Genomic DNA, 13,336 nt, shown 5'->3' with positions numbered 1-13,336 from the left:
ACAAGATGAACACTAAAACTATATTGGAATGATATTAATATTGAAGTTCTCCCGGGTCATTTTCAAATACCATCTATAAGTGTGACACAAGAAGATTCCAGCTGCATTTGTATGAAGTGAGAGTGAACGAGTCAGCGGTGTGATAAAGGAGATGAGAATGTTTTCATTGCACCAGTTTCAGTTTCCCGGAGGAGAAATACATATATAAAATAAGATTAAAAAGATAAAGTTCAGTACCAGTGCAGAACAAAAAAATAAAAAAATTAATAAAATTAATCAATTAATGAAAATTAATTAATTAAATAAGTATTAGTAATTGAGAACGTAATTAAGAAAGAAAAACTAATAGCCAAAAATAGTGATAATGAGCATACATTTTCTCTCTCATCATTCTCATTCTCATTTCTGATTCTATTAATCAGAATTCCAGTTATTTCAGTCTTCTGCTTCATAACCCTCTTCCCTTTTCCTCCTGCTGCCCCCCATCGTGCTTACCCAAATTATTCACCAAACTCAATCTTTTCAACACCAGCAGCAATCTGCATTAAAAACAGGAGAGGAGGAATAATTACTTCCTTGTTATTCACGAGTGGGTGCAATTATCATTAACTATGATGATCATGTCTAGGACATATTCTCATTATCATCATTAGCTGGGTCTGGGAAACAGCAGATAAACGCAGACTTCCTTGTTTCTGGCTCTGAGCCGGAATTCTATAGGAAGCAGAACCAGGGTACTAGAGCGGAGACATTGTATATCAGTGAATCCAGAGGGAGGGAGTGAAAGAGAGATGGCAAGAGATGGAGTGTATTAAGGCTTTGCAATTATTCGTTAGTTAATGAATATGCACCATTTTTAAGAGAGCGAAAAAAATATAAAAATTCTTAATCTGCATAATATTATGCTAAAATAGGCGTTTTTATTTATTATTATTTATTTTTTTTTTTAACAGATGGATTTCTGTCAGCATGATAATTATGGTTGCCAATGAGTCAGGTGTGTCTTTTCTTTTAGGACCGCCCTCCTCTCCTCGAAACTTGGTTTTTAACATCAATGAGACCGCCCTCTTTCTGGAGTGGACTCCGCCCAGTGACACAGGTGGTCGGAAGGATGTAAGCTATAATGTGTTCTGTTTCCGATGCGGGGCTGATGGTCAGGCCTGCGAGGCATGCAACAGCAACGTGCGCTTCATACCCAAACCCACGGGCCTCACTAGCACCTCTGTGGTGGTCCAAGACTTTGTGGCGCATGCCAATTACACATTCCAAATCGAGGCTCTGAATGGAGTGTCGGGTTTGGGCAGATCCGAGAGACAGCTTGCCAATATCACCGTCAGCACAGAGCAGGCTGGTGAGTAGAGATTTTTTAACACTGAACTGACTCGAACTGAACAGGGGATCGCTGATATTGTAGGCTTTTTTTAAGTTGAAAGTTATGTTGTGGTGATATGCTCATAAACAAAGGTCACATTACAGAAGAGTATAGGAGTGGACTAAACGGACATCTGCATGTGATTCTGATGCATTAAAAACTATACATTCATAAAGAAAGTATTCATTAATTATAAAGTTATAGTTATAATCAGTATAGTATAGGGAAGGCAACTGATACTGCAGGCTTTCTTCCAAAAGCTCATGAAAAAATACTTACAAAATTAAATTAAATTCAGTTAAATTAAATTAAAGTTTGGGATCAGTACAATTTTAAGAAATTAATTGTAAGAAATTAAGAAATTAATCATTTTAATCAGCAAGGATACATTAAATCAACCAACAAATACACTACACATATATAGACTACACATAAACATTTATAAAGTTATGAAAGATTTCTATTTCAAGTAAATGCCATTCTTTTGAACATCCTATTCAGTTACCATTTTGTGTAACTGTGTCGTAGTTTCTACAAAAATATGAAGCAGCATGATTGTTTTCAACATTGCTAATAATAAGAAATTGTTTATTGAGCTGCAAATCAGAATATTAGAATAATTTCTGAAGGAACGTGTGACACTGAAGACTGGAATAATGACTGTGATAATTCAACTTCACAGAAGTAAATTAAATTGTAAGATATGGTAGTATTCTATTGGTTAGATTTTATTTGATTAAGGGGCGGTTCACATATTGCGTCTTTTGCGTGCTCAAGTTAATTATTTTGAATGCAGGCGTGCAGTATGCACGCTTATAATGGAAGCGATGCAGTCGCAAAAAAAGTTTTTTCCAGGCACGTCCGCACCGCATCGAGTTAAAAACATCTCAACTTTTCAGAATGCCTCTGGCGCAACGCAGGTCATGTGACAAGAGCTAACCAATCAGCTTCATCCTTTCTCATAAAAAACTTTAAATCTCAGCCATGATTAAAGAACAGCAGATCATAGCTGTAAATGGATAGCCATTTATAAATAAATTTAGTAGCAGAGCTACCATAAGCGATTTTTAGTGCTGCAAATCCATTCATCCCTTGCTGAAATTTCCATGCCTTCATGGAGAGAGCAGGTCAATGGTTGCTTAGCAGCTTACAGAAGCGTCAGGAGCGCAAGTTTTCCACACATTTATAGGCGCGATATGTGAACGGCCCCTAAAGGTGCAGTGTGTAGATTTTAGCGGCATCTCCCCTCCTTTTAGAGAAGCTACGGTGGCCAACACGGGCAAAGATTGCTCGTTGGTAAAGACAGCAGAGAGCAATGAGATTTCTTTACAAAGGTAAATTAAGTAATTATATTTACTTTATTAAATAAATTGATGCTATTGTGAATGTTAATGTACTTGTTCATCGTTGTGTCAGTGTTTTATTTGCAAAAACAACAAAGTTACAAAACGCACTCAGTTGAGCAGTTTGTCCGTTTAAGGCTACTGTAGAAACATGATACTCAATCTAAGGTAATAAAAACATAACGGCTCATTAAAGCTGTGGTAGGGAACTTTTGACGCTCTAGCGGTTAATAAACAGAACTGCTTGCGTCTTGCAGAAGAACATCGTAGCCGGAACTACTTCTCTCTGTTTATGTCTATGAAGAATCACAAAGGTACTGGGTTACTCCGCCGAGGTACCCCCGAAGCAATCTAAAATAGTCTGAATATAAACACTTATTATAGGTGCACCCTAGTGATTCAGGAGAAGCCAAAAACACGGTTTGGAAAATGGATTCATGGTGTACTCGCTTATTATATACATTTTTCTACATTTTGAACACAAACAAAGTTACGGACCGCAGCTGTGATTGGTTAATTTTTACCGGGAGCGATGGAGTTTCTGCAAATGGCAATAGGACCACTGGGAGGAGCCAGAGGAGCTTAATTGTTTTCACAGATTATCTGTCTCATATTCTACTGTCAGGACATAATGACAGGTTTAATAAATATGTAAAAAAAAAATTTTTTTACAAAAGTTCCCTACAGCACCTTTAAGTAAGTCTTTATACACCTCTGAAAACATACCTATGTATATTATATTGCATTTCTGTAAACAGATCATTGTAAATATTACACATTGCACCTTTAAATATTTTATAATATTACTTTTTTTGCTGAATTTTTGAACAATTAAGTAGATAGCAGTATATCTTATCTACTTGGTTATTATTGGTCCAATTTGTTGTTAATCTCAAACAGTCATTCCAATCTCTGCCTCCTGATGTTCTGAGCATTAGACCTGCTAGAACACTTTCCCAGTCTGTAAAAAATTTAAAAAAATACATTGGCACAAGGTATTCATAACTATTGCCATGCTAGCCAGACTTTCATCGTTCATCATGATAATGATGATAACTGCAAATTTCATTTCATCCTGGAGAGGCATTGTCTCAGCACATCAAATGCGGGATGTCTCCTGGCCTAAGCTCAGTTTCACACTAATAGAGACACACGGCTTTATCTAAAAGCCTGCTGTCTTCCTCTATCTGGCTGCTGTATCCGCAGATATGGCCAAACTTCATTATTAGAATCTGCCCAAGTCTCCACAGGACAGCTCTCTCGACTCTCAAGACTTATTCTCGCATCGTTTTTATCAATTTCCCTGTGTGTGTGTCCATTTCCTGTGCTCTGACTGATGATTCTCTGCTCACTTTCATTGACTGGATTGTGCATCAGCTTCATTGGTTTGTGTTTTGGTAAAGCAGAGCGATTCAACCGTTTCCTTATCTTTGGTTATCCAGATGTCTCCTTTAAAGGAACAGTGTGAAGTACAATTTGTTGCATGAAGTACTGCAACATGATGAATGATTTTTTTTGTCTGGAGAAGTGTGGGAGGTTAAAAGTCATATCTGGACCAGGTGGTCTTATACTCTGTTGGCAGGGTCATTTTATCCTTTGTAAAGATAGGGAGGCTCATCAGCATCAGTGTCATTGAGGAGGAAAGATTGATTGATATGATCAATCTGCCTCATGAGCTGTAATCACAGTGAAGAGCTTCACAACCATCCTTCAAGCCCTCAATCTACCACCTGTGGAGAGGGAAAGAGACAGAGCATAGGGAAGAAATTGAGCTGCACACTGTATATATAGTATCTGAAAATATTCAGAGCACTTTTGTAGAGACTTACATGAATTTTCAAAATATATGAATTGTATTGATTTAGAGCACGGACTCCTAAATGGGCAAAAATACTCAATTAAAATTCTGTCATCATTTACTCACCCTCATAATGCTCCAAACCTGTATTACTTTCTTTTTTTTTTTTTTTTACATAACATGAGATATTTTGAAGAGACCCGAGTCAAGACTGGGTCTAAATAATTTTTGTAGTCCAAAACTGTGAAAATGTGGTCTTGGACCTGGTCTTGAGATGAACTTGAGAGACTATTCCTTTAAAATACTGTGTTGACCTAATTTATGATGATTATGATGCATAGGTGATAAAATGATTATTGTTGATGTACAGAATCAAATAATTGAATATTTGCCAAACAGTTACATCTAAATGTATAAATGAATGAATGAATGAATGAATGCATGCATGAATAAATATTAAATAAATAAATAAAATATGGCTGACAACAGCTTAATAGTGTATCATTTAAAACATAAAATGAGTTTAAGATCAAATTGGCAGCCCCTTTTTAAGAACCCTGATCTAGAAAACAAGGTATCAAACTGAGTGTCATCTGCCAATAAAAGATACTGGACTTTTTCTTAGAACTGTTTTTCTTGCAATTTTGCAATTACCTAACCATCTTATCCATTAAAGGGCAGCTATTATCCAAAATCACCTTCTACATGGTGTTTGGACAGTGTGAAAATGTGATAAATGTGTTTTAGCAGTGTGTGAACACAATCACCTTACAATGATAAAAATCCACCCACTCCTCATTTTTGAATCCCCTTTAAACCAAGCCAGTCTCACTAGGCCTGCTGTTTTGATTCTCATGCAGTGTGACGTCACATTGCATAGGGCCGGGCCACGGGAGTTAATTGACAGCCCTGCTTTGCTATAGTTTCCACCCTCAGTGGTTACACTGTCCTCCAATTTTCTCCGTGCTCGAGCAGCTGTAACGTCAACAATGTCTCATAAGCTATCCTGATGCACTATGTTTGGATGTAAAACTGAACATAAGAGTCTTGTCCTTTTAGACCATTTAACCGTATTTGTGTGCGTACATTAAGTATTTTTTAGCTGATCAGCGCCGCACTTGTGAGATTAGTTTGCGCCAACTTTTGTTTTTTGCTTTTACCTTTACAAAGCGTACAGTATGTTCTGCGTCTACACAATTGTAACCTCAATGCTATAAATTCTTTGACTGATTATCCGTAAAGCTCAGTTGCCAAAGGTAAAACCCATAGCTCATTACAGTATAACATTTGCAGTACAGCAAATCTTCCTCTACGGTGTCTATTTAGCTCCACATCAAATGTTAATAGAGGTCAGGTTGGGAGTAGTGACCGTGGGGCTGGGCTGGACTCCCAAAAGGGTTATGATGGGGCAAGGGGCTAACAACCCTCCAGTTTCCCCACCCATACTAACTAGAACCAGTGCAGTATTAATGAGCAGAAAGTGCTGGAGAAGAGCAGAGGCTGTTGCCATGCAGACGGCTAAGCCAAAGCATCATGATTCAAGAGATCCAAACAAGCCTTAATGATGAACTCTCACTGCCACTCAGAGACGTTAATATTACATCAAAAATATCAGCTCTCAACTCCTCACACGGTGATTGAAGCATGTTTAATAGATCTGAAACTTCTTTCTTCCCTCTGTGAACCCCTGCTAACCTGAAGCGGTGAGTGAAACATAACAACCTTGAGTTAATTTGCACAAGGAGTCAATGTGTTTCATATGATATGGGTCAAAGATGAGACATCCCATTATGATGTCTGCTTTAAAATTAAAAAAATATTATGCACATGGAAAGCATGTTCAATTTAAGTAAAAATTCTACTTTAATGTTTCAAATTATTTTGAAGAAAACAAAATGTCAAAAAAAAAAATGTTCCATCATCATTCTGTTCCAGTGAGGAAGACTAGGATAATCCACAAAGAAAAGGTCTTTATATAATAATTCACAAGTGAAACAGGCGGGGAAATCACTCATGAGACATTAACTGACAAAATACTGAACAGAAAGAAGACTTTAAGTAAGGCATCTGAAGTGGAAAACAGGTGGAGGGTGTTAACGAATAATAACTAATGAGCAAATTAATCAAAAACCATAGAAACAAGTCACAGAAAACTCAAACAAAACAGATCATGACTATAACAGTTCGCCCCCTCCCGGCACGACGCGTCCTTGTGCCGACGAAAAAAGTCCAACAGATGAGGGAGAGTGGGGTTCAGGAGGCAGGCGTGGGGCAGGCAAGGGGCAGGCAATGGAGAGGGAGCATAGTCCATAGTGCCAGGGTGGAGTGGATGGAGGGAGGAGCCAGGCAGGAGCCGGGAGCAGGAGGAGCCAGATGGAAATCCAGAGGCCAGCCAGGATAGTGGCTCACGAGGAGTCGATAGCAGGAGGAGCCATGGTGGAGGAGGGGCCGACAACACCAGGGGGCCAACTGACAGAGACGATGGATGAGGAGCCAAGGATGGAGCCGAGCAGACAGAGAGCCAGGGTGACACTGAGAATCTGGAGAGCCAAGGCGGAGCTGAAGGCTCGGGTGACCGAGGAGGATACGGGACCGTAGATGGAGGTGGAGCTAGAGGAAAGGAGGAGCCTGAAAGAGCCAGAGGTACGGAGTGACGGTCGAAGCCAGCGGAGTGGAGTCCCGAGGCGACAGATGGTCAACGACTGACCAAGGTGGAGTTGGAGGGACGAGGGAGCCTGGTGGAGCTGGTTGGGATGACGAGCCACAGTGGAGATGAGTAGTGGAGATCTCTACCAGTACATCTTCATGGATGGGCGATGTTGTCAGCCTCAGCCTCAGCCTCAGGGTCTCCATCTGTAGCAGGTTCAGGCATTTGCTCTGTGCAGCAGGATGACCGCTGGCTGGTCTCTGGTTCGGGAGTGGGGCTGGAGATATCCTCCTCAGTGGGGCAGAGGGTGAATGATGATCCATTAATCTCCAGTACCCACTCCATGAAAGAGGCAAAATCCTCCTTGGGACCGTTCGCTGGAAGGAATGCCTTACATCGCTCGCTCAGCCTGGTGATGTAGAATACACAGAATGAGCGGTCCAGGAAATAGGTAAGGCCTGCCAGATCGAAAAAGTCCCTGGTATGGTCCTCCAGCGAACGGTCCTGTTGCTGTGGCAGGTATTGCCTTTCTGGAAGCAAAACAAAAAGGAAAGAAAAATGCAGCTATATTAAATACTTTGTTGGTCGGTTATTCTGTTACAGTCTCTCAGAGGAAGGCGAGGATAATCCACAAAGAAAAGGTCTTTAATATAATAATCCACAAGCAAACAGGCAAGGAGATAACTCAGGATAGTTGTAATATTCATAGCATGAAACAATAACCGACAAAATACTGAACAGAAAGAAGACTTTGAGTCATCTGATAAGTGGAAAAAAGGTGGAGGGAGTTAACTAATACTGATTATAATTTTTTTTTATAGATTTTAAATGATTAAAACCTTGACAAATGGAAAAATCTAGTGTGTCAAGAGTAGTGGCAAAGATATGTAAAAATGTAAAATTACATATATATATATATATATATGTATGTATGTATGTGTATATGTGTATATATATATAATAAAAACATTTCAGATGCACTTAGAGGCTTTTGCATCTGAATTCTTCATAAGTATTTTAATATTTTTAGTTTCAGCTAACTATATTAACATTGGAGGTGATGTCCTGTTCTCCTAAACAATGGCTGATGCTTTGGGAAGCCTGTTTGAAAAACTTTTATTTTTTATTTTTTGTGCAATTATGACTGGTCTTACTAATGGTACTGAAAATAAAACACTGCAGCTTTAAATGAGCTCAGCCAATAGGGGCTTTAAGCTTACAGTATGATGCAACTGTACAGTAATGTGAATGTGTTAAGCTTTTGTGGAGTTTTCAATGCATTTTTTGGTCAACACAAAGTGCAGTCATTCACTGTAAACATAAAGCGTTATTGAGGCTGGCAGGTGTTTTTTGACCCAGACGTGTCTTTAAGGAGAAGCCCACAGCCAGAGTGAGTAACAGCACAAAATACTGTCAGACAGAAATGTTGTGTGAGAAATACTAGTGGAGAACTCAAAGTGCTACAGACATTAATGCTGAACATGGTTTCAGTGCTGCCCTTGCTTTTGGATTGGTGGGTGGATGGCATGTTTTAGATATGCGTGTTTGAGGCTTTCCTGGAGAGTGGATGAGTTTGTGTGAGACATATGAAATGTAAATGTTCTCTCCAGGGGCTGAGAGGCTACATGTTGTGCAGTTCTGAACTCTGAATTCTATATTTATTTATAATTTTTATGCTTTGGATAGAATTGTCAAAAGCAAGGTGTCAGAATGTTTGTGGGCTTGCATAATGTCAGAGGAACTCTCAATTACATAGCAGGCACACACACACAAACAAACACACATGCTTGGACACACTTATATATGCATGCATATCCATGTGTACCTGCACACTATGCTGACACATTGGCAGGCTGACAAGACAAGCACGCACACACATTTTCCCCGAGTCCTCCGGCGTTTATACATGTTCGCTCAAAACCATTTCTGCCAGCAGTGCTGGTTTTTAACAGGTTCATTCTCTGAAACAGCTTACCAATGCTGCCACTGGCTTATTTAGGTGCTAGTGTTTTGTTTTCCCACAGTGTAGTTATGTAATCTTTTTCCCACACCAAAAGAAAAAAAAAAAAACTTAAATCAGCCTAGCTATTCTGATTTAAGCTGGTCTTGCAGCCTGACCCATAGGGGAAATCAAGATTTTTTTCTTTCCCTAACAGGGATTCTGAAACTATAATAATATAAAAACAATTTTCACATAGTTGCAATGATTACTTTAATGATTAAACTGTGATGAAGTGGTATTATTCAACCCTCTCATATAGAAATGTAAATAAGGACATGTATTGCCCTATATCAAGAGTAATATTGTTGATCATGTTACCTATATAGGCGATTTGAAATGTTCACACATGTATGTTCTCTAGGTAGATTAATATATTCCAATAAAATCCCCATAGTCAAATTTTTATGCATCAAAATAATCTGTGATGGGTTTTTCTTTTTTTTTTAGCTTTTGTTATATGTATCAACCATATGCCAACAACATAAGGCTCTGTGTATTAAATACATCTGAATAATTTCCACCTAAAAGCACTTGATGGAGATTTACCAGTATTATTAATCACAGAACCAACTTTACTGACGAGATGCGCATGACAGTCACATGCGATTTATCGTGCAGCCCTTGTTTGTTGATCACAAAGTACTAAGTAAATGAAGAAAACATTACCTAATAACTCTGCGAATATTAAAATAAAATAAAAAATTAATATATATATATTTTGTTGTTGGTTTTATATATATATATATATATATATATATATATATATATATATATATATATATATATATATATTTATCTTTTATAGTTACTTATATAGTATTAACATTAGGGGTGTAACGATACGCGTATTCATATTTAACCGTTCGGTACGAGGCTTTCGGTTCGGTACGCATTATGTACCGAACGGTTCGTTGGACTAATTAATTATATTTGAAAAAAAAAATAAAAAAAATTGAAATATAATGATATGCATTCAACAAGATAGCCCTATAACCCAAACGACGTAACAGGCAACGCCCCTGACACCCACGAAGAAGAAAAAAAACCACCAACTTATATGTTTATGTTAGGCTACAGGCGCTCGCTCACTCAGTACGCGCTGAAGGCTCGTTGTAAAATGGCCAATGCGTTTAACAGACCAGAAATAGAAGATCCTCCAATAACCAACAGGTCTGGTGTTTGGGTGCACTTTACCAATCGATCGAGGCATCCAAACAAGCATGGAAATCAAAATGGACTAGTACTGTACTGTGTCGGAATTTCCTGAGCAGTACGATACAATTAACAGGCCTGCACGTTATTAGATAGAAGAACTGTTATAAATAAAACGTATGCACGGGCAGTTTTGAAAACTCCACCTACTTTGCTCTTGGCATAGTGCAGCGCAAATCGCGTTGTATACAAAGGGCAACGCTAAACCCAGGGTCCAGCGCAGCGCACCGCGTCCTGTGTGAAAGACTCTTTAGCCATTTTGCAATGAGCCTTTCAGCACGCACTGAGTGAGCGAGCGCCTACTCTGTAGTGAAAACGCAGGTTTTAAGAACATGCGTAATTGAGCCCCGTTACAATATTCCTTCACGCGCCCATTTCAGCCAGACCGTAATTCCTGCTTTGTTCCAAAAAACATAAGCCAGTTGAGTAAAAATACACTCAATATAAAGAGTTATAGAGTTCCATATAAAAAGTTACATCTTTGTAATTGTTCATAACTACTGCAACAATATAACATTTTCATTTTTTTTGTTTTTGTTTTATACAGTATGCTGCTAAGAAAACACCATAGACGATGGGTAAAGAATAGCTCCATCATTGTTCAATGTAAAAAAAAAAACATACTTTGTTAGTTTTAATAAATAAAACATTTTTTAAAAATCAAGGAAATTTATCTGCCAATTTTTTTTTTTTTTTTGCTGTATCTAAAACGTACCGAACCGAACCGTGACACCAGTGAATCGTATCGAACTGAACCGTGAATTTTGTGAACCGTTACACCCCTAATCAACATATATTGACATATAATGACATATACTGCATGTCCAAAAAATTGATTATGCATACATAGATACTGTACAGGCTAGATACTGCATGTGAATATGTAAAACTCCAATTTCTTATAGGCTCCATGTGTGTTGTATCTCATATAACAATATATTATATATAGAGAAATTTCTTATGCTACTTATATTACATTTGTATATAAACCAATATCACAAATGTTCTGCAAGCTTCTTACAGTGGGTACTGAAAATATTCAGACCCCCTTAAATGTTTCACTTTTTGTTATATTGCAGCTATTTGCTAAAATCAATTAAGTTATTGTTTTTCCCCTCATTAATGTACACACAACACCCCATATTGACAGAAAAACACAGAATTGTTGACATTTTTGAGAATCATGAGGTCAAAGGAACTGCCTGAAGAGCTCAGAGACAGAATTGTGGAAAGGCACAGATCTGGCCAAGGTTACAAAAAAATCTCTGCTGCCCTTAATGTTCCTAAGAGCACAGTGGCCTCCATAATCCTTAAATGGAAGACGTTTGGGACGACCAGAACCCTTCCTAGAGCTGAGCTATCGGGGGAGAAGAGCCTTGGTGAGAGAGGTAAAGAAGAACCCAAAGATCACTGTGGCTGAGCTCTAGAGATGCAGTCGGGAGATGGAAGAAAGTTGTAGAAAGTCACCCATCACTGCAGCCCTCCACCAGTCGGGGCTTTATGGTGGAGTGGCCCGGCAGAAGCCTGTCCTCAGTGCAAGACACATGAAAACCCCATGGAGTTAAAAAGACCAAGATAGAACTTTTTGGTCTAAGCAGTATGTGTGGAGAAAACCAGGCAGTGCTCATCACCTGTCCAATACAGTCCCAGCAGTGAAGCATGGTGGTGGCAGCATCATACTGTGGGGGTGTTTTTCAGCTGCAGGGACAGGACGACTGGTTGCAATCAAGGGAAAGATGAATGTGGCCAAGTACAGGGATATCCTGGACGAAAACCTTCTCCAGAGTGCTCAGGACCCCAGACTGGGCCGAAGGTTCACCTCCCAACAAGACAATGACCCTAAGCACACAGCTAAAATAACGAAGGAGTGGCTTCACAACAACTCTGTGACTGTTCTTGAATGGCCCAACCAGAGCCCTGACTTAAACCCAATTGAGCATCTTTGGAGATACCTGAAAATGGCTGTCCACCAACGTTTATAATCCAACCTGACAAAACTGGAGAGGATCTGCAAGGAGGAATGGCAGAGGATCCCCAAATCCAGGTGTGAAAAACTTGTTGCATCTTTCCCAAGAAGACTCATGGCTGTATAAGATCAAAAGGGTGCTTCTACTAAATACTGAGCAAAGGGTCTGAATACTTAGGACCATGTGATATTTCAGTTTTTCTTTTTTAACAAATGTGCAAAAATGTCAACAAATCTGTGTTTTTCTGTCAATATGGGGTGATGTGTGTACATGAATGAGGAAAAAAAATGAACTTAAATGTTCTTAGCAAATGGCTGCAATATAACAAAGAGAGAAAAATTTAAGGGGGTCTGAATGATCTGTTTAAAACAAAAAACAGTATGGCTGTTTATATATTGTGTTTTATATATATATATATATATATATATATATATATATATATATATATATATATATATATATATATATATATATATATATATATATATAAAGAAAGAAAAAAAGAAAGTGACGTGACATTCAGCCAAGTATGGTGACCCATACTCAGAATTTGTGCTCTGCATTTAACCCATCCAAAGTGCACACACACAGAGCAGTAAACACACACACACACACACACTGTGAGCACACACCCGGAACAGTGGGCAGCCATTTATGCTGCGGCGCCCGGGGAGCAGTTGGGGGTTCGATGCCTTGCTCAAGGGCACCTAAGTCGTGGTATTGAAGGTGGAGAGAGAACTGTACATGCACTCCCCCCACCCACAATTCCTGCCGGCCCGGGACTAGAACTAACAACCTTTCAATTGGGAGTCCATATATATATATATATATATATATATATATATATATATATATATATATATATGGTTTGTTGGTTTCTCCGCTATAAAAAAATATGGAAAATATTTAATGTAAGTGTAGCAGCTAGAATAAAATGATTGCAACAACTTACCTTAAAATATATATATATATATATATATATATATATATATATA

The 13,336-nt window shown here is 38.5% G+C and overlaps 1 protein-coding gene across 2 annotated transcripts in view; it reads left to right on the top strand.

Annotated features, from left to right (window-relative positions):
• LOC113044479 (ephrin type-A receptor 6-like) overlaps nt 1–13,336 on the top strand; it is a 110,343-nt gene that overhangs the window by 73,461 nt on the left and 23,546 nt on the right. For both annotated transcript variants that reach the window (XM_026204513.1, XM_026204512.1), the window contains exon 5: nt 1,016–1,351. In XM_026204513.1, coding sequence (XP_026060298.1) covers nt 1,016–1,351 — 336 coding nt within the window. The remainder of the gene's footprint in view (nt 1–1,015; nt 1,352–13,336) is intronic.

Source organism: Carassius auratus, chromosome 26, assembly GCF_003368295.1.
Source record: "Carassius auratus strain Wakin chromosome 26, ASM336829v1, whole genome shotgun sequence".
In the NCBI taxonomy this organism is placed as follows: domain Eukaryota; kingdom Metazoa; phylum Chordata; class Actinopteri; order Cypriniformes; family Cyprinidae; genus Carassius; species Carassius auratus.
This window is presented reverse-complemented; position numbering and strand designations above follow the sequence as displayed.